The following is a 27,478-nucleotide window of genomic DNA, read 5'->3' on the forward strand; positions in this document are numbered from 1 at the left end:
TGATGTTGTGGAGGGATTTGTAACGTCGGTGAGCAGTTTGAAGGTAACTCTTATCGACGGGGAGCCAGAGGAGGTGACGTAGGTGTTGGGTCATGTGTTCGTGCCGTGGGGTTCCGAGGACGAGTCTGGCTGTGCCGTTCTGGATAGTCTGTAGCCTGTGTAGGAGGGTTCTGTTGATTTCGGCGTAGAGGGCGTTGCCGTAGTCCAATCTTCTGGTAATAGAATGACATTTATAGAGCACGATGACTACCCGTAGGCCTCCCAGCGCTGCGGACAAACTGGCAAAGAACAGTAGACAAAGAAGGAAGCTAAAACAGCAAAGTTTTTAGTAGCCTGCGAAAAGATAGAAGATTGGATTCTTTCCGTAGTTGAAGCGGAAGGGCATTCCAACCAGTGGCACCATTATATGAGAAGGATCGACCACCACATCTGGCACTCCTTATTCTGGGTTGAAGGGCAAGAAAAGATACAGATGACCGAAGGTCTCTTTGGATGATGGTGGGTAATCGGAGACTGAAGAATGGGAGGGCCATTCTTCCAGAAGGCTTTATGGACCAGACACATAGCTTTAAACTGGATCCTTTCCCTGATTGACAGCCAGTGCAAGCTCTTTAATGCTTGTTTGGCAGAGTGCCAACGGGGAATCTGAAGAAGTCTACAGGCAGCACAATTCTGAATAACTTGGAGCTTATTGATGGTATACTGCGGGGCTCCCAAATATAATGCATTTCCATAATCCAGGTGAGAAAGGATCAGGGATTGTACCATGATCCTTCTAGCATGGAAAGGGAGAAGGGGAAGAACCTTATGCAGCATCCTTAGTAGCCCGAAGCAGGTTGCAGAGAGTTTTGCTGCCTGGTGACTAAACGTAAGGGAATGATCAATCCAGATGCCCAGGCTCTTGATTTGATCTTTAGGGGCCGGGCCTAGGCAATCTGGCCAGAGAGAAGCCGGATCGAAGACAGGGGAGTTGCCCAGGAGCATAAGCTCCATCTTATCCCCATTAAGTTTAAGGCACGAGTGTTCCATCCACTTGGCAACCTCCTCTAGGCAGCAGCCTAGAGAGCTAGATGACTCTTCGGGGTGGTTAAGTGCCACCACGAGCTGGGTATCATCTGCATAGGAGACTATTTTTATGCCAAATGGATGGACGATCTCTGCCAGGGGTCTCAAATATATATTAAATAGCGTGGGGCTCAGGGCAGAGCCCTGAGGAACCCCGCAATTGAGGGGAAACTGGTTGGAAACTACATCTCCCTCATAGACCCTAAAAGAGCGGTCACTGAGAAAGGATTGCAGCCATTCTACTGCCATACCGGACACTCCCAAATTCTTGAGTCTGAGGAGCAAGGTAGTATGATTAACAGTATTGAATGCTGCGTTGAGGTCAAGAAGGATAATAGCCGCAGTGCCCCCTTGATCCAAGATCCTTCTTGTTTCCTCTGTCACTGCAAGGAGGGCAGTCTCAGTACCCATTTGGGGACGAAACCCGGTCTGGGAGGGGTGTAGTAAATTATTGGTTTCCAGAAAGGCTACCATATTATTATTTACATGCCTCTCTAGAATCTTACTCACCCATGGCAGGAGGGAAATAGGGCGATAATTGGCAGGATTGTCCTGATCCAGGTTAGGTTTTTTTAGAAGGGCTTTGACCATCGCACATTTCCACGCTAACAGAACTGAACTTGAGGAAATAGAAGAATTCACCAGGTCCAGAATTATAGGGCAAATGGTATCAGCTACTAAAGTGAGAGCCTGGGGTGGAGCAGGGTCAGTGGGAGAGTCTGATTTTATGTGTGCCATAATTGGACCTGGAGAGGCAGAGTCAAGGAGAGGAAATTGTGCTAAAAGGGTGTGAGGCCCTACAGTCGCCTCAGCACGGACAATCGTGGTGCTGGTGCAGTGAAAATTCCGGATAAATAGTTTGAATTTTCTTTTGAAAACACTCTGCCAAAATGTTGCAGTGTGCCAAAGCATCGTGCAACCTGGGATGTTTCTGAGGCAGTTTAGTGAGGGTTCTAGCAATTTAAAAAATTTCCTTTGGGGAATTAGCAGCTAATTCAATTTTCTGTTCATAAAAAGTGGCTTGAGTGACTTTAATTTCTTTTTTGTTTTTTGTCCTCATTTGCCGAACCCTTGTGTATGGAAAAAGGAAACCGCCAACCACCACTTTGTGCTACCTTGTCCTGCCCACCAGAACCATTAGGGGGGGGGGGGGGCGGAAACCTACTTCCACTGTATCAAATACTCCCAAAAAGCAACTTTTTTTTTGTTGCAGGGTCTGGCTAAGTCTACTTTCGAAACTTCATATAGGGACGATAACCATCCCATATATGTTGGAGGGGCTGTATCCGCCCAAAACCTGCAGATCTGTCTCCTTGCCATTAGAATCGCAAAAAGCAGGAAGGATCTGGCATGTCCTAAGATGTTTTCATCAATCCCAAAGATGATCAAAGGGAGAGTACTGCTCAGTGTGGTGTTTAGAATAGAGGATAGTGCGCCCATCACCTCTTCCCAAAAACGGCTAATGACTGGGCACTCTTTAAACATATGCACGTCTGAGGCTTCTACAAGATCACATTTGTTACATTTTTTCCCTTGCTGGAATTTGGCTAGCTTTTGGGAAGACAGATATGCTCGATGTAAAGTATATAGGTGGTTCCGCATCAAACAAGCTGGCTTCACAATTTTATACAGTAGGCTAAAAGAGTTCAGCCACAACTGCTGGCACTGTTCACCCACATTACTACCCCATAGCACCTCAGGGAGATTAGTGTCATCATCTATCTCCTCCAGGATAGCCCAGTACCAACATGCGACCTCCTTACCCCCCCCTCCATGTCACCAATACATTTTCTAAATTACTATAGTTTCCCAGGGGGACTCCCTTTCTTGTCAATGCCTGAGCCCAACTAGTCAACTGCATATATTTGAAACTAGACAAGCCTGGCCCGACTTTCTCCCGCAAAGCCTCCCAAAGTATCATTGAGCCACCTGCTATCTCCCCAATTCAAAATTCCGGCTTCCTTTATTGGACATGCCAGTCTGTCTTTAAGACACAAAGGAGTGCCTGGCGAGTCCCACATGGGTGCTAAGTTGGAAAAATAGCTCATCCCTGTTCGTTTTCTAATCGTGGACCATCGTTGAAGAGTTTTTAATTATTATTATTATTTTTTTTATTTCTGGTCCCCAAACTTGAAAAGAAAGCCGACAGATGGAAGATCAGACCCCTCCAACATAGCTCAAAACATCCTCCCCCTAGGGTTATCCACTGGTGTTATTAGGAGCATTCTCGAATAGGATAATTGGAACGCCCAAGCGTAATATTGGATGTCTGGTGACGTTAGCCCTCCTTTGTCCCTCCTTCTCCTCAACTTTTTCCAAGCCAATCTCGTGGCTCCATTCCTCCAAATAAGAGTTAATTTCTTGTTGACATTTGGATATTTGTTTGACATCAAAGGCCATAGGGATAGAGTTAAACAAAAAAAGTATATTTAGGCAGGATAGACATTTTTAGAAGGTTTGTTCTCCCAAAGATAGATAGCGGGAGATGGTTCCATGCCTTTAGTTGTTTCTGACATTCCTTATGTACTCGCTCGAGATTGTGAGTGGCGATTTTACGTATGTCTTGGGTTATTCTAAGGCCAAGATTACCGCATAGAGGACACTACCTCCACCTGAGTGTTGGGGATATTCCAGGCCATAATTTCAGTTTTTTGGGAATTTATGTTATATCCGGAGATTTTGCCGAACTCCTCAGCCCTCTTGATCACTGAGGGAAGAGCCAGATCTAAGTTTGATGTCATAATGAGGATATCATCGGCATATAGGGCAACCCGCTTATCCCACCCTCCATAGCTAAATGATGGTATAGTAGCCTCCTCTCTAAGAATCTGTGCAAAAGGTTCAATATAGAGGTTAAAAAGGAGGGGGGAAAGCGGGCAGCCCTGCCTTGTGCCTCTTGAAATTTCAAAAGGCTCTGTTAGGGAGTTATTTACATAAAGCCTTGCCGTCGGGGCCTTGTATATGAGTGAAATCATACGGCAGAAGTTTTCGGGCAAATTGAATTTCCTCATGACAGCAGACAAATAGGACCAATTGACCCTATCAAAGGCCTTAGTCGCGTCCAGCGTAAAGGCAGCCAAAGGCAGAGAAAAGGTGGTAGCGATATCGATCACCCCTACCAGATCTTGCGTGAGGTCAGCTAAATGTCTACCCTTTATAAAGCCCTTTTGGTCTACGTGAATTATAGAGCTTGTCACCTTCCCCAACCTAGTTGCCATAATAGCAGCAAAATTTTTATAATCGCTGTTGAGGAGCGAAATCGGACGGTATGACCCACATTCTTTTAGATCTTTCCCTGATTTAGGTATTAGGACCACCGTGGCATCGTTCCAAGACTTTGGAGGGTCCCTACCCTCCAAAAGGATGTTATTGAAAACTGAAGCCATATCCGGGGTGATCTCCTCTTTGAGGGCCCTGTAAAATTACCCTGGTAACCCGTCAGGGCCTGCTGCCTTCCCCCGATTTACTTGCCCCAAGACCTTCCTGATATCTTCAACAGAGATCTTTCTCCAACGTCCTACTTTGCCCTGATGATAGCTTTGGAATGGAAATTTGGTCTAACCAGGCCTCCCTCCCTCCCTGCCTTATCCTCCCGGGTATCTTCCTTATAGATATCCTGAAAGAAATCCCGGAAAGCACCTCCTATTTCGTCCTTTGTGATCCGGGGAGCAAATTCTCCCTCCACCCTAATCTCCCTGATATAATTTCGAGCTTGGTCGGATTTAGTTTTCCAAGCAAGAATTTTTCCTGCCGCCTCGCCAAACTCAAAATGAGAGATTCTGCTCGCCTCCCACCTTCTAGAGACCCTAGCTTGTAGTATATTTTCTAGTTGTGACTTTAACTCCCCATATCTTTCGTAGTCTGCACCTGATCTAGTTTGGGCATCCAAGATGTTTTCAATGGTCTTCATTTCCCCCTCCGGGTTTTCAATACTTTCCCTATATTTCTTCCTTATATAAGAAGCTCTGCTCGTGATACTCCCCCTCCAGAAGGCTTTTAAAGCATCCCACATAATGTGGATTTCCGTAGAATCTATATTTGCCTCCAAGAAATACCGGGTCTCTGATCGTAGGAAGTTGACATCCTCATTTTCTAAAAGAATAGTACGATCAAATGACCAAGAAGTATGACTATGTTTGTGTCCTGATTTCAATATAAATGAGATGGCCGAATGATCGGAGAGATGTGAGGGAAGGTAGGAAATATCTATCAATAGATCTTTCAAACTATAACTAAAAAAAGCATAGTCTATCCTAGACACATGTTTGTATTTGAAGTTTCGAAACAAAACCCCCAACGTAACCCCTGCCCTTTCCCTCCAAACATCTGCAAGACCCAGTTGTGGCATTGCTGTACGGAGATCCTGTCTAGATCTAGACAGGACACAGGCTCTAGATTTGGCAGACTTATCTAATTTTGGATCTAGAACAATGTTAAAATCACCCATCCAGATAACTGGGTCATGAAAAGCCAATAGGTTATCTCGTATAATGTTTAGATGGGAGGGATCATCCTGGGTTGGACCATAATACCCGACCAAGGTGAAAGGAAAGCCATCTAGCATAACCCTTACAATGAGCCACCTGCCACTCCTATCCTCCCTATACTCCACAATTTGTGCTTTTGCTTGTTTTTTGAAAATAAAAAGCACCCCCCTAATGTATGCTGATTGGTCTGTGCAAGTAAAGTTGTCTACCCATTTCTCCTTTTTTAAAATCTCTGCTGTTTCACCCTTGAGGAGGTGTGACTCCTGAATGACTATGACCTGTGCCGGGGAGTCTTTCAAGTATTGAAAAATCTTTGCTCTCCTACTCCTAGTGCGCAGGCCATTGACATTCCAGGATAAAAAGTTTAGCGGAGTCATTTCCTCACAGTCATCACCTCCCCCCTACCTCTTCCAAATTCCCTACAACCTTATTGTCATATCTTTCTCTACTTTCTTTGGGGCATGAGGCCAAAAAAGTTAATCGATAGGCTAGGCTGTTTACAATAAAGTATCTTTTGGGCTCAGACATTTGAGGATTTTGTTTATTTTTATCCTTGCCACCCTGTGCAGCACTGCCTCCCCCCCCCCCCCCCCCCCTGGAAAACCCTACCCGACCTACACTGGACAGATGTATTGCCAGTTTTGCGCCCTCTACCTCCTCCACCCTCCTCTTCCCCTCCCCTCCCTCCACACCCAAGCTGCGTAGTAAGTAGTGCACGGGTACTTCCTTTTCAAAAAAGAAAGGAACCTCTTAATAATAAATAATTTTATCTTATTCTTGAGCAAATTATTTCCTTTGCCCCCTTTGTTTTATGGCTGGGGGTTTACTATCTCTTCTACTATGTGACCCAAGTATGACAAGGGGAAACCTTTTTTATTTTTTCTTCTTTTTTTCTGTTTTTTTTCCCCTTTTCCTCTTCTTCTTTTTTTTTTCTTCCTTCCACTATCCTCCTCTTCCCCTTTTTTTTTTTTTTTTAACTTTAATTTCGGATTTGTAGCGTCTAATAGATTCCCTATATTCCATTTTACTGAGATCAGAGTAGTCCAACCTCCATTTTCTTTCAAGCCGTCTGCAGCGCTGTTTGAGTTCCCTCAATTTGAGTAAACCATGGCGCAGTTTTCGGCCTATTGATTATATAAGCAGGTTTCTTAGGAAGTACTATATCCAAGGGGCCTTGGATCCAGGAGTTAAATCTCTCATTAGCTTTCCCCAGGTTAGAATTAACCTCACAGGATGGTCTATTAATTTCCAAAACCGACTTCCACTGATCAATTGGGAGTTTAGACCAGTTTCGCTCACACACTGAAATTATATTGGGGGAGCGAGCGGGTCCGGGGATTTCCCACATTAACAGGATCAGGAAATGATCCGTCCAAGGAAGGGGGATGGGGAGTCTGATAATAAGTTCACCGCAATTACTAAAGACTGGGTGCAGAAGATGACCTTTGGAATGAGTAGGTTTCGACACTTTCTCCATAAGCTGGAGTGCTGACAGATTCTCAATCAGCTCCATAGCCATTTTATCAGATGAATTATCTAGGTGTAGATTAAGGTCACCTAGTATAGTAAAATTAGCTGGTCCCATGGCTAGGTCCGCCACTACAGTGGGTAGTGCATTGAGAAATTGTCTAGAATTACCTGGAGGGCGATAAACTAGGATGCCAGAGAAAGTGCTAGTAGGAGAGATCTCTAGGGAGAAGGCCAAACTCTCGCAGTCTAATAAAGGATCTGCGGTAATACAACAGAAAAAAGTATTTTTGAAGATAATGGGTATACCCCCTCCTCTATCAGTCTTCCGGCCAATCCGATTTATAGCATAATCAGGAGGAATGGTTTGCACAAGAGTGGGCTCTGACTCGTTATGGAACCATGTCTCAGGTAAGAAGAGGACGTCAGGTTTTAGATCTTCCAACAACATAGCAAGTTCCGTGAAGTGTTTAGACACGGATCTACAGTTAAGTAAGAACATTTAAAAAAAAAAGAGGGGTATCAAGGCATTCTGATACTTAAATGAGGGGCGAAAAAGCAAAATCACAATGAAGGCATTGCGCATCTCCATTTAGAGCATTCATAGAGTGCCAACAGTTTTCCGTGGTAACTGTGCAGAGCGAGTGGAGGAAGTGAGGGCTATAGGAGATAAGTTCAACCCCAGAACAGACCGGGGTTGTGGCCCCTGGACCCGGACGGGCGCAGACAGGCTTGCCTTTAGCGCGCCCGCTGCGCAAATGCCAGGGCATCCAGTTAAATGTGGGGAGTAGCGCGAAAACTAGAGCGCTAACCTCTCGAATCCGGAAGTTGCCTTTCCTCCCTCACCACAATCGGGACAACACCCGTGGCAGACCGGGGAGGGGCAACTGACCAACAAACAACAATCAATGTCCCCCAAAGTGCAAATAACAGGTCAGTGCATAAATCTCATTTAAAATAGCGACAGATAAAAAGATTAAAAGTTTTTGTATTTAACCACAGGGTCTAATATAATCATGTTTGGTCAAGCAAACAACAAAGCTTCTGCCTTGCCTGTGCGCGTTATGAGTACGTGGGTGAAAGTTTTTTTTGCATTCTGGGGGTATCCATTTGAAGGTCTTGCGGATGATCCGAAGGCTGTTGAAGCTGGTGGAGGCGATGGAGTTGATCTGGCGGGTCATGGTGAGGGAGGAGTCGAGGATGATGCCGAGGTTCTGTGTGTGGTCTGTCTGGGTAGAATCAAATAATTCTGCAGTGGCTTACAAATATTTCTAGGTCTCTATGTGACTGGCAGAAGGGAAGCATATAGTTCAGAATTAGTGTCACAGAAGGACAAGTCTTTCAGCTAGGCTGCCACCGTGAATTCCCCAATGAAGGGAAATTTGTTGTTTAGCTGAAAGTAGAGCAATTGCAGTAAAACGACATGGTCCCAGTGGTAATGGCTCATCATACCTCAATAAGGCCAAAAGGGAGTCAGCAGAAAGTGGTCGTTCAATGATAAGAGACAGAGTGGAAAAAATGTCCTTCCAAAAGATGCTATCATCACACAAGTCCATGTCATGTGGGGGAAGTCTACATGATCCACCTGACATTCCGGGCACCAATGGGATCTAGTAAGGTCAAATTTTGCCAGTGCATCGGGGGTAGTGTAGGCTCTGTGGAGATGTTTATAATGTAATATCTTATGCCGTTGATTGCTTGAAACCAATTTAGTTTGCAAACAGCAGGAATGCCATATCTTGTTTGAAATTGAGGTACCCAACTCACGTTCCCACGCAGCCCTGGCTCTCTCTGCTCCAATAGGCTTTAATTGTAAGGAAATATGATAAAGTTTAGAGACCAGATGGATACTGTCTGGAGACGTTATCATTAATGTAAGTGGCTAGAAATCTTTGGGTTCAATCTGGTATGCAGGTAGCACTGCCCGTAATGTTCTGTGTGATCAATGGAATGTAAATCTATCCATAGTCGACGCATGTCCTTCCTTAGCCATCGTGGAGCTGGGCTTGAGTACACCATCTATAAAAAAAAGTCACCTGCAATGCGTGTGCACGGAATGCACTGTACTAGTTGCTCACAAGTGAGTGGGAGCCATCGGTTGTTTATAAGTGGGATGTGCAGGGAATAGAGAGCATCCCAACGGGAAATAGAGAGCATCCCAAACAAGATAGCGAAAAAGTTTAAACCATGCCCAACTAGTAGTGGCAATCGTCTGTATTGTAATGGGGCCATGTGGGAGTCCTTGGGGCAGTATGTTAGCAAGTGGGAGATGCGGTAGTTGTGCTCTTTTGGGTTTAATGAATGGCAACTGGACGATACCAGTAGTAAGCGTAATGCGCTTGGGCTACGTAGAAATAAAGTTGGAGATCAGGGACTCCAAATCTGCCGTGGCCATAGGGGAGTGTGAGGACTTCCCAACGGATGCGAGGCTGGGAGCCGGGGATCTATACAAGTCGAATAAGCAACCCACGCAGAAAGGTAAAAAAGCTGTTAGTGAGGACAATGGGAATAGTTAAAGATGAAGCAAGACAACACAACCATTTTAATGCTTGCTATACGCCCAGCAATGCCCAATGGAAGTTTAATACACTTTCCCACGTGTGTTGCGACGGTTAACCTCGGAGTGTTCCCTGTGGATATAAATTCCCAGATAACTGGCAGAATGTATGCACTACTGCAGTGGAAAATCAAGGTCACAAGGCACAGTGGTAGCCCTGAGTGGAAATAACTCTGACTTACTCCGGTTCATATGCAGACCAGAGAAAACCCTGAATCGCTGCACCTCACACACAAGTGGAGGTAAATTGACAGCGGGGTCACGAACGAACAACATTATGTTGTCCGCATAATGTGGAAATCTAAGGCCCTTATGAAGATGTTTTTCCTGCAGATGGCAGACTAAAGGGTCTACGGTGATTATAAATAAGAGGGGAGAAAGTGGGCAACTCTGCCGGTTACCACAAGTTAAGGAGAAGGGTTCTGCGAGTCTACCATTGCGGCGCAACCCGACCTGCTTGGTATAGCAGACAAATTAGTTTGTGAAAGCCGTTGGACATGCCCAGTTTTGTCAGTTGCAAAAAAGAACAATTGATGGACATAATGCTGATCAATGTTGAAAGTTCACCCTAGTACAGAGATCTAGGCATAAATCTATTGTTTTTTTTTTGCTCCCCATGCTGCTCCAGTTTAGACCCAGCCATATGCAAATCAGTCTTGACCCCGTTTCCAATGGGAACACTCCAGCCCAAACTGCCAGGCCAGGTTCTCCTTGGACTGTAAACAAGCATCCTGGGACCTGTTTCGGGGCATCACCCCTCATCAGCCAGGGGCTAGCTTGACTCCAGTGGCATGGAGAGCACGGGACCTACGTCTGGGCATACCTGTCCCACTCGGGGTGACAAATACATAAAGAACAGTTGATGGACAGAATGCCGATCAATGTCAAACATTCACCCCTGTACAGAGATCTGGGCATAAATCCATCGTTTGGCATGGAGAAAAGACCATTCAAGCAAATCAAATGCCTTTTTGGCATCTAATAGCGCAACTACCGAGGGAACATTGGGGGATTTTTGGTTGATAACTGCAAATAAAGTACCAAGTTTGATTGAAGTGGAACAGTGTGGTACAAAGCCAGATTGCATGGGGAAAATTATACCATCCATTAGTATTTGTGTCAAAATTTAAAAGGGACAATGGACGATACTTGGAGCAGTGGAAAAGAGGCTTGTTCGGCTTAAGCAGAATCATAATGACAGCTTCCCAAAGTGTGGGGGGAGAGAGCCACGTTCAAGAGATTCAGCATAAATATCCAATAAATGAGTTTATAAGCTTTGTAAAAGTCGCCAGTGAACTCATCTGAGCCGGGGGCCGTGGATCCACTCAAGTCCTTAATGGCCTCTGGGACTTCCTCAAATGTGATGGGGGAGGCAAGGAATTGCTGTTGACCGGCTTGGAGGCCACACCATGGCGATTTCAGACAAGTAGTTGGTCAGTGCCTTTTCACCGGCGCCCAGACGAGATGTGTAAAGTGCCTTATAGTAATCAGTAAAGTCTGCCAGAATGGAAGCGACCTCAGTGCTATCCGGTTACTGCAAGTGAGTTACATATGTGGCATGGTAAGAGGGACAAAGCAGAGGAGCCAGTGATCAGCCGGGGCGTTCAGCATCACCATACTGACACACTCTTGTGCATTAATTTCGATCTATCATGGAGCTGATGGGCGTGTGAAACGCCCCCGTTAGTACAGTCTAATGCCCAGAGATTTTCCTCTATCTTAGCAAGGCCAGCACGGATACTATGAAGCACCCCCGCATATTTTGAGATACACACTCCTCTCACATAGGCCATGTAGGCATCTCACAGAGTAGAGTTCTCGACATAACCAATGTTAATGGGGAAAAAAATCAATAATAGCCTCTTGAACTGAGTGAAATACTGTCATATAGTGCGTTAGAAGGAGATGGTCATTGTCGGACCATAGGGACTTGTACGAGTGTGAGTAATGTGAGTACTGCAAAAACAATAGTTGATGGACAGAATGCAGAACAATGTCATACATTCACCCCAGTACAGAAATCTGGGCCTAAATCCATCGTTTTTTTGCTCACCATGCCGTTCCAGTTTGAACCCAGCCATATGCAAATCAGTCTTCACCCTGTGCCTCATGGGAACAGTCCAGCCCGAACTGCCAAGCCAGGTCCTCCCTGGACTGGAAACAAGCATCCATGCAGTTCGGGCTGGCAGTTCGGGCTGGACTGTTCCCATTGGGCACAGGGTCAAGACTGATTTGCATATGGCTGGGTTCAAACTGAAATGGCATGGTGAGAAAAAAAACGATGGATTTAGGCCCAGATCTCTGTACTGGGGTGAATGTATGACATTGTTCTGCATTCTGTAGGTCAATAGTTCTTTTTGCGTTTGTCACCCCGACTGGGACGGGTATGCTCAGACGTGAGTCCCATGCTCTTCATGCCACTGGAATCAAGCTATCCTGGCTGAAGAGGTGTGAAACCCCGAAACCGGTCCAAGGATGCTTGTTTCCAGTCCAGGGAGGACCTGGCCTGGCAGTTCGGGCTGGCCTGTTCCCATTGGGCACAGGGTCAAGACTGATTTGCATATGGCTGGGTTCAAACTGGAATGGCATGGTGAGCAAAAAAAGATGGATTTAGGCCCAGATCTCTGTACTGAGGTGAATGTATGACATTGTTCTGCATTCTGTCCATCAATAGTTCTTTTTAGTAATGTGAGTACCACAGGCGCGTGAACCATCAGCGTGCGGGAGAAGTGTGCAATATTGTGTAACCATAAAGAGCATCTTAGAACATAAACCAATGATCAATGCGAGTCCACATGTTGAGCGGGGAAGAGTAAAAAGTATACTCTTGCTGTCTCGGAAATTTATGACACCATGCGTCTGACAAATTAAATGTATCAAGGTCAGTGAAAATCTGTAAAGAATGAGGCTTGGCAATAGCTATAGAACTAGTGGAGTCAAGCTCTGGTTTCCGAGTAAGGTTTAGGTCACCGCCCTATATAATACAGTCAGTCTGGATCTGAAAGAAACACGTTAGATTCCTCACCTTAGAATATCCCCAGGCGTCAGACTGGATCCGGAAGATTTTTCGTCAGCAATACCCCTTGCGCGTCGCTAGGCGTCGTCTGCGGCTCCGCGTCCGTCCTCGGCGTCGTGCGCCGGAATGACGTCGTCGGAGTACTTAGACGCCGCCCTCGCGCGCTGACGTCAGTTCTTCTTTTTTCCGCGCCAGTAAGCGCAGATCCGGGAGAGCTACCCCTTTAGTCAATTTTTGACTAACTTTTTGATCCTTTTTGATCCTGTCTATCGACACCGGTGCCGGTAGGATGCCTGGGTTTAAAGCCTGTACGGACTGTAGCCGATTGATGTCGGTTACGGACCATCACCGCCGGTGCCTGTACTGTTTGGGCCTCGACCACGACGCGGAGTCGTGCTCGGACTGTAAGGCCCTGACCTCGAAGGCTAGACGGGAGCGGTCCCGTAAGCTTCTCGAGATTCGCCACTCGGCTCCGCGCGCCTCTCGATCCCGGTCCAGGAGGAGGTCCAAGGATCGGTCGCGGAGCCGCAGCCGACGTCACCATCGGTCGTCGGGATCAAAGTCTTCGGGTAAGTCGAAGCATTCCAAGAAGTCCAAGAGACGACATCGCTCTTCGGACTCCCCTCGCCGGTCGCGCGACTTGGTCGAGGGTCAGGGTGGTTCCACCCCCGCGGCTCCAGCGGAGCCGCAGGCGCCGCGTCTGTCCCCATACCCTCCGGTCCCTGGGACTAACGCGACGCCGGCGGAAGTCAGTGCCTTCCTCTCGGCCATGAGGAAACTGGCTCCGCCGTCGGCGCCCGCTGGTGCGCCTTCGGGCCCCGCGGACCCGACTGGGCTGCCTTGCCAGCCGGCGGCTCCGGCCCCGGCGACGTTGACGGCTCCGGCCTCGACGCCGCAAACGCCCGAGGGACCTGTTCTCGAGTCCCCTTCGACGCCGGTCAACCTTGTCACTCCTCCACCGGCGTCGACTCCGGTTCCACCCCCGACGCCGACGTCGACTCCGCTCGACGCCGTGCCCCAGTTTAGTCCCGGTCCGGGCCCGGCGCCGGTCCGGCGTCGATGGACGCCGAGATCGACGCCGCTAGAGACACATTTTGTCTACCGCCCGGCTCCGTTACTTTCTCCTCTACACCAGGAGTCGGATGATGGGGACTACTGGGAGGGATCCGAGGATCCTATGGCCCATCAGGCCCAACTGTCCCAGGACTGGGCAGATGAACTGGGGGAGGCCAGTGGTCTGGATACCTCGCCAGACACTGGATTCATCTCTCCTCTGACTGTGGCTTCGGAGGAGGGTGCTGCTTTCTCCGTGGTGCTGCGCAAGGCGGCCGCAGCCCTTGGGCTCGAGCTACCTGCCGTGGCTGTGAGGACGAACGTCCTCACTGAGGTGCTTCAGTCTGCAGCAAGCTCCACTGAGCCTCTGCTGCCGTTCAATGAAGCCCTCACTGACGTTCTCCAGGGCACCTGGTCCAAGCCCTCCACAGTTCCTCCTGTGGACAGGAACGTTGCCAGGCGCCACCGCCCTGCTCCGGGCGACCCCAGTTTTCTGTCCCAACACCCTACCCCTGAGAGCCTGGTTATCCAGGCCTCCACCTCCCAATCCTCTTTCCCGACCGCCCCGCCGGACCGGGATTCCAAGAGACTGGAGCAGTTTGGCAAGAAACTGTTCTCATCCCTTAGTTTGGGCCTGCGGTCTTTGAACACCGCTTGTCTCTTGGACCAGTTATTCCCACTCTCTGTGGGATGCGGTGGAGGACGCGCTGCCCCTGTGTCCGGAGGAGGTCCGGACACGACTTACCCAGGCTCTGGCCGATGGGAGGTATGCCGCGCGACATGCCATACGTTGTGGGCTTGACACCACGGACTCGCTGGGTAGGGCCATTTCCACCACTGTGGCGCTTCGACGTCACGCCTGGCTGCGGTCCACGTCGTTTTCCGGCGATGTCCAGAGCACTCTCATGGACATGCCGTTTGATGGCACTCGCCTGTTTGGCGAGAAGGCGGACAGTGCGCTGAACCGCTTTAAGGACTCCCGGGCTACGGCCAAGTCCTTGGGCCTCTCGGCCCCGCGGTCGCAATCTTCCGCTTTTCGCCCCTTTCGTGGCCAAGGAAGGGGTGCCTCCTCACGTGCGCCTAGCCACCAGCCGCAGAACCAACCTGCGCGCTGTCGCGGACGTGGTTTCCGCCGAGGCGGATCTGGAGGACGACGAGGTCAGCCCACATCCACCCCGGCAGCATCCGCCTCAAAGCCTTCCTAGTCCGAGCTTTCAGGCCCATTCCACGCCAGTGGGCGGCAGAGTTCGCCATCACCTGCTCCACTGGCGGTCCATCACATCGGACAGGTGGGTGCTGCAAATCGTCCAAAGGGGCTACTCCCTCCCCTTCGAGACGACCCCTCCAGCCATGCCACCGCGGCACCACCGTATCTCGGGGGATCACTTGCATCTTCTCCACGAGGAGGTTTCCGCCCTCTTGGCCAAGGGGGCCGTCGAGCGCGTTCCGAGCCCAGAAGTAGGTCGTGGTTGTTATTCCCACTACTTTCTGGTTCCCAAGAAGGGCAAAGGGGGCCTCCGCCCTATCTTGGACCTTCGGAACGTCAATGCCTTCCTCCGGAAGGAAAGGTTCAAGATGTTGACTTTGGCTCAGATTCTAGCTGCCCTAGACCCCGGAGACTGGATGGTAGCGTTGGACTTGCAGGACGCTTATTTCCACATCCCCGTCCTGCCGGCCCACCGGCGTTACCTGCGGTTCACGGTGGGCCAAGAGCACTTTCAGTTTACCGTGCTCCCCTTCGGCCTCACCAGTGCCCCTCGGGTGTTCACGAAAGTGATGGCGGTGGTCGCAGCTCATCTGCGCAGATCAGGGGTTCCAGTCTTCCCCTATCTCGACGACTGGTTGTTGAAGGCGGGCTCGCCCCAGACAGTCGTCTCCCACCTCCAGACTACGGCGGATCTCCTGCATTTGCTGGGGTTTTCCATCAACGTGCCGAAGTCACACCTGAGTCCCTCTCAGAAGCTCCTCTTCATCGGAGCGGTTCTCGATTCGGCGCAGTTCCGGGTCTATCCACCGGAACAGCGGGTCCGGGATATACAGGCCCTGATTCCCATCTTTCGGCCTCTATCCTGGGTTTCGGTCAGGCTAGTGTTGCGGCTTCTGGGGCTGATGGCCTCCTGCATCCTACTAGTGCATCACGCCAGGCGGCGCATGCGGGCTCTGCAGTGGGACCTGAAGTTTCAGTGGGCCCAGCATCACGGCAACCTGTCCGACCATGTCTTGATCTCGGAGGGCACTGCACAGCAGTTGCAGTGGTGGCTCACGGACCGCGATTGGGTCATGGGCAGAAGCCTCTCCCTTCCCCAACCGGAGCATGTCGTAGAGACGGATGCGTCCCTCCTGGGATGGGGTGGCCATATGGGAGAGGCGGAGATCAGAGGCCTCTGGTCTCCGGCGGAGTCTCGTCTCCATATCAACCTTCTGGAGCTGAGGGCGATCCGACTTGCACTGAAGGCATTCCTTCCCTCTGTCTGGGGAAGTGTAGTGCAGGTGTTCACTGCCAACACCACCGCCAAGTGGTATTGCAACAAACAAGGCGGTGTGAGGTCGTGGACCCTTTGTCAGGAGGCTCTGTGCCTCTGGACATGGCTGGAACATCAGGGCATCACCCTGGTTGTTCAACATCTGGCGGGCTCTCTGAACACCAGAGCGGACGAACTCAGCCGCCGGTGCATGATGGATCACGAATGGCGTCTAAACTCAGACGTGGGGCAAGGCCTCTTTCAGCAGTGGGGAGAGCCTTGGTTAGATCTATTCGCCATCGAAGAGAACGCGCAATGTCAGCAGTTATGCGCGTTGGAGTTTCCAAGGCGGCACTCGCTCGGGGACGCCTTTCGTCGCGAGTGGATTTGCCGTCTGTTGTACGCCTTTCCGCCTATACCACTTCTGCCCCGAGTGCTGAAGAAGATCAAGCGCAACTGGGCCCAAGTCATCTTAGTGGCTCCGGATTGGGCATGAAGGTACTGGTATCCCGAGCTACTCAGTCTGTCGATCGATCCCCTGATACGACTGCCTCTTCAGGAGGACCTTCTGTCGCAGCAGCAGGGGACGGTCCTCCACCCGAACCTGTCCAGTCTCCACCTCCATGCGTGGAGATTGAGCGGCGACAGTTGATGCCATTTGACTTGCCTCCTGAAGTCTGTGATATCATTCTGGCAGCCAGGCGTCCCTCCACTAAAACGGTATACGCCTGCAGGTGGAACAAATTTGTGACATGGTGCACAGCAAAGGCTGTGGATCCCCTTTCTGCCCCTCTTTCTGAGGTTCTCCTCTTTCTCCTTTCCATGACCCAGCAGGGCTCTGCTCTGGGCACTCTAAAAGGTTATCTCTCTGCTATCTCTGCTTTCTTACAGCTTCCTGATCAGCCTTCTCTTTTCAAATCCCCTGTCGTTTCTCGCTTCTTCAAGGGCATTACTCGCATGTTTCCACCTGTCCCTTTCGTAAAGCCTCAGTGGGATTTGAATCTGGTATTGACGTATCTGATGTGCGCTCCTTTTGAGCCACTTCATAATTGTCCCCTTCGTCTGTTGACGCTCAAGACTGCTTTCCTGGTTGCCATCACCTCTGCTAGGAGGGTCAGTGAGCTTCAGGCTCTCTCTTCTAAGCCTCCTTTTTTATCTGTCCATCCGGACAAAGTTGTTCTCAGGACTCGTCCTTCCTTTCTCCCTAAGGTGGTAACTGCCTTTCACATCGGGCAGTCTGTTACGTTGCCCACCTTCTTTCCGCATCCTTCGAAAGAGGAAGAGCGACTCCACCGTCTGGACCCAAAACGGGCGCTGTCCTTTTATTTGGACCGCACCAAGCAGTTCCGGGTGGACGACCAACTCTTTGTTGGCTACGTGGGCGCTAAGAAGGGGCGAGCGGTGCACAAGCGAACCATCTCCCGGTGGGTCATTTTGTGTATCAAAGCTTGTTGCTCCTCAGCTAAAAAGGAACCTCCGGTAGGGCTGAGGGCCCATTCCACTCGGGCCACAGCGGCGACCACTGCCCTGGGCCGGGGAGTCCCCTTGCAGGACATCTGTCAGGCAGCACGTTTGCCAAACATTATTGCCTGGACAGCCAAGTCCGGAGAGACGGCTTCTTTGGCTGTTCTGTTCTCCAGGACTTTCTAGTGTGATCTTGGTTCACAGACCCACCACCGGGGTTGGTATTGCTGGGGTATCTATTCTAAGGTGAGGAATCTAACTAATGTGTTTCTTTCAGATGAATAAGTTACTTACCTTCGGTAACGATATATCTGTAAGAAACATTAGTTAGTTAGATTCCTCACCGACCCACCCATCCTCCCCCTTCTGTGAACCGATATCTAGGGTTGAGGTTATCCCTTTCCGGCCCTAGACTTTTTTGGCACCAGTGTCGGTCTCTTGCATGGCTCTGCGTTCCTGGCGCGGAAAGCTATGTACAAGAACTGACGTCAGCGTGCGAGGGCGGCATCTAAGTACTCCGACGTCATCTCGGTGCACAACGCCGACGACTGACGCGGAGCCACAGACGACGCCTAGCGACGCGCAAGGGTATTGCTGACGAAAAATCTTTCCGGATCCAGCCTGACGCCTGGGGATATTCTAAGGTGAGGAATCTAACTAACTAATATTTCTTACAGATATATCGTTACCGAAGGTAAGTAACTTGTTCGTCTGGCAATAAGTTGGGCAGCACCCTAGAGCCTGGCCTGGGACCAAATGTTTGGTGTGCTCTTTCAATTGCAAAAGTATCAGTGAAGGACTGCCTGTCAAAAAGCTAAGAGGTGTTCCACAAAGCCATCCATTTGTCCCGTGTTGGTGGAATCCAGTGTGCCAGCTATACGAATATTAGTACGACGAGATCTCGCCTCCAAGTCATTGTTGTTAGCTGCAGTTGTCTTGAGAATACGCTCCACTTGCTCAAAGGTGCCTCATTGTGTCAGCATTACCGTCCTCAATCTCTTAAGATTCTGCACCCTGCACCATCAAGCCTCCCATTATGACGATTGAGCCATTCAGACATGGCATCGAAATGTCTGGTTAGGTTGTCAAATCTGGAGTCAATAGACTTCAAGCCGGCTCAAAGTTTGGCCATAATTGCGGCCATTCTATCTGACGGACGGTCAGCCATTGTATGTTTCGAGGCGCTAGTGGAATCAGAGGGCGAGCGTTTGCGGTGCAAGGTCCTAACTGGTTCGAGGATAAGTTGTTTTTGCCTGAGGTATCCCTGTCCCATTGTAATATGTGTGCTGTTTCTGCCAAAGAGAGAACTCTGTAACAAACCATAGTAATGGGCAGTGTGTAAAGGGGCATCCAAGCACAAGTATGCAGGGGGAAATAACCAGGCAGCAGATGCGGAGGTGGCAGGAGGAGGAACCGTAAATAATGGCACTGGATGATGTTGGGCTCAGCAAAAGGCAGGGTATCCAAAGTCAGCTTGGAAATATGGTGCAGACAACACAATGGGGATCACGTCGCAAAGCTGAGTAAAAAAACGCAGAGATTCGCTGGGTCAGTCAGCATCTTCAGGGGTGATAAGTTGTCAGTAATCTGGAAATGAGAGACTGCCCCAGATCCAGTCACATAATCAGGCACTCCAGGCCGCACCCACGATGTAGCCATGGTCAAGTCTCAAGCAGGTAAGAGAGCAAGCGGGAGGGAAGTTCGTTCTCAGGCCCCAACAGTGGCAGAGTTGGAATCAGCTAGCAAGGTCATCTAGATCCAGAAATGGAGGCAAAGGGAGGGGAGCAGGAGATCGCAAAGCAGCACGGCAATGTAGCTTACATCGACCTATCCACTGTCGTCTTGTGCACAGACAGCAGGTCCTAACCTCTATGGAGGGCCGTCGCCTGATGAGTGGCGGACACAAGTCTTATCCCAAGGGCCCGAAATTACTCCGGCGGGCCACTGCGTCAATCGGGCCTGGCAGTGAGCTCCAGCAGCACAGCGGTCCCTCAGCAGCCCAGGCGGGAGATGCTCACCAGGATCCCTCTGTGCAGCAGACCAATTGTGCGCCTGAAGTGCCTCACCTTGCCACGACGCAGGTGCGACCTCACCAGGGGTTCTGCAGCAGATGGGGCTCTGTCCGGCAACCCCCTAATTAAATATCCGGCCGTGGCCAAATACAAGAGCTAATTTGTTTGCCTTACTTCTAATTCATACTTCTTCTCACGGATGCCTCATCTTATAAATACCCAAGGGTGCCAGGTTAGATCCTGAAAACTGACATGAAATGGCTCCCTACTGTCACCAGCTGTTGCCACATTACTCCAGTCGTGACTCGTGGCTCTAGCTTGAATATATATATACCTTTCCTGAATCTAGAATGATTTTGATGTCTTGTCTGAGGCCGAAGGAAATGTATTTCGGTGATTTCTTGTTGGTGAATAGCCCTGGAAGTGGATATTGGCTGCTGTTCACTGTTATCTCCACTAACCCTTTGTCCATTTCTTCAAACAGCATAACAACCTCCAAGTCCATCGGTGGTCAATATAGCCAGAGCCGCATCGCCAGACTCCACAGCAGTACAGTGAAAAAAACAAATACCATAGTAGGTAAGTGATGCCTCTGCACCATCTCAGTCAGTGCATGTTTATTCATTCCTCCCCCTACAAAATCTACCCTCCTTTTGATTCTAGCAACCAACCCCAATGCCTCATTCAAACACTCAAACATCAGTCTCCCACACCACTTGCATTTGTAACAGGGTATTCGAGATAAACTGCTGAGTAGCCAGAATGAACAAACATAGAAACCGCCCCTGGTGGCTGACTGTGAAAACAAGCAGGCAGCTTGCAGCCAGAAACAAATTTACGCATCCTCTCTCTAACCTTGTAAATTCCCCACACTGTGATAGTGACCAATTTCTCCAGAGTTGGATCTTTTTTAGTTTCAACTGCTATAGGAAAGAGAGAGCGCTCTTTCCTAAGTCAATCCGCTACACTCGCGAGGCGATATTTGAAATAGGTAAGACCCCCACCTCATCATGTCATCACTCCATAGACCCTAACGTACTATCATCTCAATGCAACTCATGCTACTTTCGCCTTGATGATGCCTCCATCTCTAATAACCCTGTAACCTGTCTTAACCTGATGCTACTTAATTGCAGATCTATGGTTAAACACAAACTGGAACTTCGCGACCTTCTACTTCACAATGACTTCGATATATTGTTTCTAACAGAAACCTGGCTAGAAGAATCTTCATCTCCAGACATACTCGAGGCTGTCCCTCTTAGCTACAGCCTACTGAGAATTGACAGGCCGATACAGCGCGGTGGTGGCCTTGCAATGATCTTCAAAAAAGAACTGGAGTGCACCCTCACTCACAAAGGCATCACTAATAGCGAATGCGGCATTTTCACCATTAAAGTGACCCCTAACATGTCCATAACTGGGCTTCTCATTTATCGGCCCCCTGGCAATGCTACTCCTTTCTGTAACCAACTAATTGAAATAGCGACGCAACTAGCTATCAAATATAACAACTTCATGATACTAGGCGACCTGAATCTCCATTTTGAAGATCTACTTGCCAAGGAAGCTCAACTCCTTAAGACAGCTTTGCACGCTCTGGGGATCACTTTGCTTTCCACCTCACCCACACATAAACAGGGCCACCTCCTCGATCCCATTTTCGCGACTTGGGAAGGCATTAATATACAACCTCCGGTCCCTATAATATGGTCAGACCACCACATGATCACGTTCAATATACCCAAGACCAGGATTAAGGATAATGCCCACAAACCTGTATACGCCAAACGTCGAAATTGGAAAAACTATACCCCAGAACGCCTCTCTGACGAATTAAAAATTCACCCCCCCCCCCCCCCAAGGTCTATCCCTTCAAGACACCTGGAATTCTTACGAACTCTGGTTGGGTAAGGCACTTGATAAAATCGCCCCCTGGACTTGCAAACCCCCAGCCAGGCGAACAAAATCTGAACCGTGGTTTTCAGAAAAATTAAAGGCAGCTAAAGCCCGGTGCAAAGGGATTGAAAGAAATTGGAGAAAGAACTACTCCACGGAACTGAAGGAAAACTACAAACGTGAATTAAAGGCCTATCAGAGACTTATAAGAAAGGAAAAAAGTCTCTTTTACCAAAATAGAATTGAACAGTCTATAAATCCCTCTAAAGAACTGTTTCAGATTTATAGACAACTAACAGATACAGCGAGCCTGGATACGCAAGACACATACTCTGATGAGTTATGTGAAGAAATTGCTGATTTCTTTGTCAACAAAGTAGACAAAATCCACGCTACTTTCTCCGCTCCCCCCACTCTGGGTACGATACCTCCCTGCCCTCATAAATCCACTCTTACCCATTTCTTCACTCCGGACAAAGCAAAACTGTCTAGCATAATCAACAGTATCCACTCAGGCTCCCCAAACGATGTGTGTCCATTAGACAAATGCAAAGACATCATGGACAGTACTCTCATGGATCAAATATGCCATCTCGTCACCCTATCCTTCAAAGAATGTCACGTCCCTGAGGCTTGGAAAAACGCCCAAGTCATCCCCCTGAAAAAAAAAACGAACACTCCTATTACTCACTTTCAAAACCTCAGACCAATATCTCTATTGCCTCTTTGCGCCAAAATAATAGAAAAAATAGTGAACTCCCAACTCATGGCGTATTTAGAGCAAGAAAACATCCTCCATCCCACCCAATCCGGCTTTAGACCCAAATACTCCACGGAAACTGCTGTCTTGTATTCCACGGAATTTATCCGCAAGATGGTGGACGAGGGTGAAACTGCAGCGCTGGTCATGTTGGACTTAAGCGCCGCTTTCGATACGGTGCTACATGCCACGCTCTTGTCCCGACTCTCTGACATTGGAGTAAAAGACGGCGCACTGGAGTGGATTAAATCCTTTCTCTCCAACAGAACTTTCCAGCTTCACTGCCCGCCTTTTAAATCATCCTCGCGGACCGTGAGTTATGGGGTTCCACAGGGCTCTAGCTTGAGCCCTACTTTGTTTAACATCTATATGGAACCCCTGGCTCAAATCATAGAGAACTTCGGCGTGGGCATTGTTAGCTACGCCGATGATACGCAGCTCATGTTCAAGCTTACTCCGGATACTGACAAGTATGCCTCAAACTTCTCGGAGTGCATGACTGCTGTCGCTAGGTGGATGGACAGTAATTGCCTCCGGCTAAATGGTGACAAAACTGAGGTGCTTGTGATTGGGAACAACACCTCCCTTTGGTCTCAAGCATGGTGGCCTACATCGCTTGGCGAATGTCCTCAACCGGTTGAGAAAGTCAAGAACCTCGGGATCATGATCGACTCGGATCTTTCAGGTAAATCCCAAGTCCACAAGATCATTGGCAAATGCATCGGAACACTAAGAATCCTTAGAAAAATCATTGACCTTATACCCATCACAGCCAGGAAAACCATTGTACATGCTCTTATCACACCGCACCTGGATTATGGGAATGCCCTTCTTTTGGGCATTAACCAAAAACTTCTTCACCAGCTGCAATGTGTACAAAATGCAGCCGCCCGGGTGGTACTAGGCCTTCCGAAAAGAATCTCGGCCAAGACTGCACTGTCCAAATTGCACTGGCTCCCCGTAAGGGAAAGAATTAAATTCAAGAGCCTCTGCTATGTTCACAGGATAGCCCACAACAAGGGCCCCTCATACCTAAGAAGCCTCATGACCATCCATCGCCCTACTCGTCATCTGAGGTCTTCAGGAATGTCCCTTTTCAAACTACCCCGCGTTCAAAAAGCTAAAATCGGGGGCCGCTCCTTCAGTTTTCTAGGAGTGAAACTCTGGAACGCTCTTCCGATTCATCTAAGAATGGAACCCTCTGAAACCCTTTTCAGAGCGAACTTGAAAACACACCTCTTCCCTCAATAATTCTGACCCCTTCCCGTCCTGTTGTCGCGGATGAGATTTTTCAGCAATCAGCGCGGGGATACACAGCTGTGCAGCCATGCGCTCAATAAATGTTTTATTATTATTATTATTATTATATGATTATTTTTCCACGTCAGACAGAAAATCCTCCAGTAAAAGCACATGACCTGTTTAAAGGAAAATCTCTCTATTGACAGGTCACTTTTTCTCCTACTTCCCATTCAGTGATCCCCTCCTTCGAGGACATCCCTTGCTCATATTCTTACATCAAATATTAATATATGGGAGTCCTCCAAGAGCTATGCACTGTTCATCTGTATTTATTGTTCTTGTGTTACAACTCAGCAGAGACCATCTACTCAAAAGAGTGGCACAAACTGGGATAATTCAATTTCTCCTGGAGTGTTCTAATTCTCCTTTCCTCTCTCTTCAATCTCACACTCCTCTCCAGCTCTTACCCAAAATGTTGCAAATATTTTGATATCGTACCAGTGCTGAAACAAAATTGATCACCATACAAATCTTGCATGGCGAGTGCACAACACTGTGGTAGAGTCCACTCTATCCATAAGTCCCTTTATAAGTTGGTTTTGCACAGGGATCTGTCCAAGGTCTTTCTTTGAATTTTCCTCTTCATCAGCTCTGTTTGGCACATCACTGCAAGCTTTGGTTCCTCTGATCACCGCAGCAGTGATGATACAGAAATCAACCTTCCACTCTCCAACTGCCTCACATGCCCTGGTTCCATTATATTGACCTGTAGTAAACAGATGGGTGGGATCTTTGAGTCAATCTTAGCCACTGGTAATTACTCTGGCCCGCATGTCCATAGTTTTTTTTTTTGTGCCTACCAGCTCACCTCATCTTAGACCCAGCTATATGATTCTGCTCCAATATGAGCAGTCCATCCCGAACTGCCAAGCTAGGCCGACGGGTAATTCCAGACATGCCTTCCATGCTTACTGTGCACTAAGGCTCAAGCTATACCTTACCGACGAGACTAAGTAGAAGGGGACCTTGCCTGGCAGTTTGGACAGACTGTTCCCATCAGGAGAAGGTCGGTACTGGCTTGTGTAAGGTGGGCCTTTGTCTAGAGTGGTGGATGTAATGAAATGCAACTCAAGCAATTGCCAGTGGCTGAGATTAATTCAAGCATTCCATCCATTGCCTTGTTCCATTATGTTGATGTCATTGAACGCTGAGGTAATTTACTTTCTTTGCTCCAACTTTACATTCCTCTCTTCCTAACCGTCTCTTCAACAGATTCCTCGGTCCTTGTCCTCCGTGAGAAAACTTGATAAAGTTTAGCTTCACAACAACTTTACTTTAGGCACAGCTGCCAGTTTTCAGCTACTTAATATTATAAATATTTACTTTTCCTTTCAGAACATCAATCACTAATTACAGTGATGAGCCAACTGGACTAATGCAGCATGGTATACACCTCAAAATGTGCATTTATTTACGTCAAGAATGCTATTTAATATCCAAGACACTCACCTGTCTCATGCAGGCTTGCTCTGGTCCAAGCACCTGGAGCAAGTTTACATTCCTCCAAGCTCTCATCTACTCACACACCACATTTCAGTCCGCACCTCACTCTGTACACTCACAACCTCCTTAGGCCCCCTGACCAATCCTGTGGACTGTCCTTCGCAGTTAGATCTGAGCTGGCCGCTCATTTCTACAGTTCAATTCCTCAAAAATCACATTTTGACTCTTGAAAATATAGTCCTCTAACAAGTCAGCTTTTTCTCGGTCATAACCCTTCACAATCATATTTTATTGTATCTGTCCATGTAAATTTGTATACTCCTTATATATATCATCTTGTATCAACAGAACGTTATAATATGCCAGGTATCCTGTTTTGAAATCAGATCACAACTACAGGGTTCTGGGGCGAATCCTTATGCCAGCCCTTTTGAACTGATAGCAAATGATCGATCAAATTTAATCTAAATCTAGTCAGTAAAAACAGTAATGAGAGGGCATTCCTAGATCTAAATAAGTTTGAAGGGTGGGCGAAGTTAATAACAATGTGAGATCTAAAAGACGGTTTAGCTAGTTCAGAACTTTCCTGCATAGACCTGGAAAGGTCAATAAAAGCTTTTTTTGACCACACCAGTTCTGCCTTCACAAGCTTTTCTGGATTGTCAAAAATCTGCTGATTATGTGAAAATTCTATTAATACAAAGGAACCAAGGGATTCTATTAGATCTGTTCAAAGCAAAACAATCTCTGAATACCATGCGATTCAATTCCGCTTCAGGTTTAAGTCCTACCGAAATCCACTGTATCAAGGGGTGTCTTCTCAGTATATCTGTAAGAAAATCCACACCGGAATCTCCATTCGCTATAAAACTAGCATTGTAGTTTGCAAGAAATAATAGTCTGTTTAAAAATAAATTTTCTACAGCTTAGAGAGAAGAAACATCAACATCCCTCCGCATGTCATTTCCATAGGAGGCAACGGACACCCATTTTGCTTTGTAAATCTTAAGGATTGGTGCTAATGGTCTGTTACCAAGTCTGGATACAAAATCCATGATGGAAGAGATCGATCTTGTGAATGTCCATGATCTAGAGCAGGGTTCTCCAAATTCGGTCCTCGAGGCCAGATCCATGCCAAATTTTAAAAATACCGACATTCATCTAAATGGGTATATGCTTAAAATCTGGCATGCATCTGTCCCTGCAGGACTGACTGGAGAACCCTGATCTAGAGGATTAAAGAGATACAGGACACAGCTGGATCAAAAAATCCTATGGAGGGGTACGAATTGACCTTGCTAATAGTATTGTCATTCACCTTAAAAGTTCGAGATTTAGGGGCGTGGCTTGGACGGCGTTGGTGATGGCCGCCTAGCCTGTTCTCTGCCGTGCAGGAGAGCGATCCCATTGATTTTCGGGGGCAGAAAAACACCTCTTCACCCGAATGCACCGCGGAGCTGGACTTTAGAACCTCTAAGGAACACTCGGTGTGAAGCTCGGCTCTTGATATCGGCCGGGCGCACCTTTTTATCGACATGCTGCCACGACGCTGATCACAGAGCGGAGCGCGGTCAGCCTGCACGTCTCCTGGCGGGAAGCGGCGGACCTAGGAGACGCGCACACGGAGAGAAGGTGAGCCTTGAGGGAGGCGCCGGACAATGTATGCTCACAGTTTTTAAAATTGGTGAGCTTATCGGCGTGGTTCAAGCTTGCCAGTAACTCCGTGTGTCCGCCTGCCTGTCCCTAAGATGGCCGCCCGCCAGCTACCTTACAAGCAACAACAGCGCTAATACAGTTGCTAAAGCCCTGCGGAATGCCCAAATGACACGGTGCCTCTGCCCTACGCCTTCCTGAGGGGTGCCCTTGGTAGCGAGAGCGCAATTTCAGTGGCGATACAGCCGAAAATAGTGAGAACCTTCCTTCACTGGTGCCTGACCCAAAGATGGCGACTCTGATCAATCTTCCACCTTTTTTCGGCGCGAAAAACGGGAAAGAGATGCAATAATAGTGCTCTGTGCACTTTTAACAAATGGGAAGTTTGCTCAATCAGTCCTGCAGACCCAAGGTGGCATAATCTAATGTCATATTATCTTTTGGAGTTGCAGCCACAAATGGTAGTACAGCCACAAGCAGAGCGTGACACATGAACACTAGCCAGCACCGACACCATCTGCTAGATCTCTGAACCTTAAGATCACAATATTGAGATCTCTGTTGGACGACCTAACTCGACCAGCGCTTTGACATCCTTCAGACCACCCTGTCCTTTCTCGCAAACTGGAGGGCCGTCGCAATAGCGTCCTCCACACACGACCCGCCTGCAAAATGTCGGACAGGGATGAGAAGAAGAACAACAAAAAGGTAAAACCGGAACCCTCATTATCAGACTCTCCTATTAAATCGAGGGCGGACGTCAACAGTACCCTAGAGGTAATCCTGAAAAAACTGGCAGAGGTACACGACCTAGCAAAATCAACCAAATCCAACACCG

The 27,478-nt window shown here is 48.4% G+C and overlaps 1 protein-coding gene across 3 annotated transcripts in view; it reads left to right on the forward strand.

Annotated features, from left to right (window-relative positions):
* LOC146809428 (kinesin-like protein KIF18B) overlaps positions 1–27,478 on the forward strand; it is a 332,980-nt gene that overhangs the window by 256,056 nt on the left and 49,446 nt on the right. For all 3 annotated transcript variants that reach the window (XM_085616276.1, XM_085616275.1, XM_085616274.1), the window contains exon 15: positions 20,068–20,162. In XM_085616276.1, the coding sequence (XP_085472402.1) occupies positions 20,068–20,162 (95 nt within the window). The remainder of the gene's footprint in view (positions 1–20,067; positions 20,163–27,478) is intronic.

Source organism: Triturus cristatus, chromosome 7 (genome assembly GCF_964204655.1).
Source record: "Triturus cristatus chromosome 7, aTriCri1.1, whole genome shotgun sequence".
In the NCBI taxonomy this organism is placed as follows: Eukaryota; Metazoa; Chordata; class Amphibia; order Caudata; family Salamandridae; genus Triturus; species Triturus cristatus.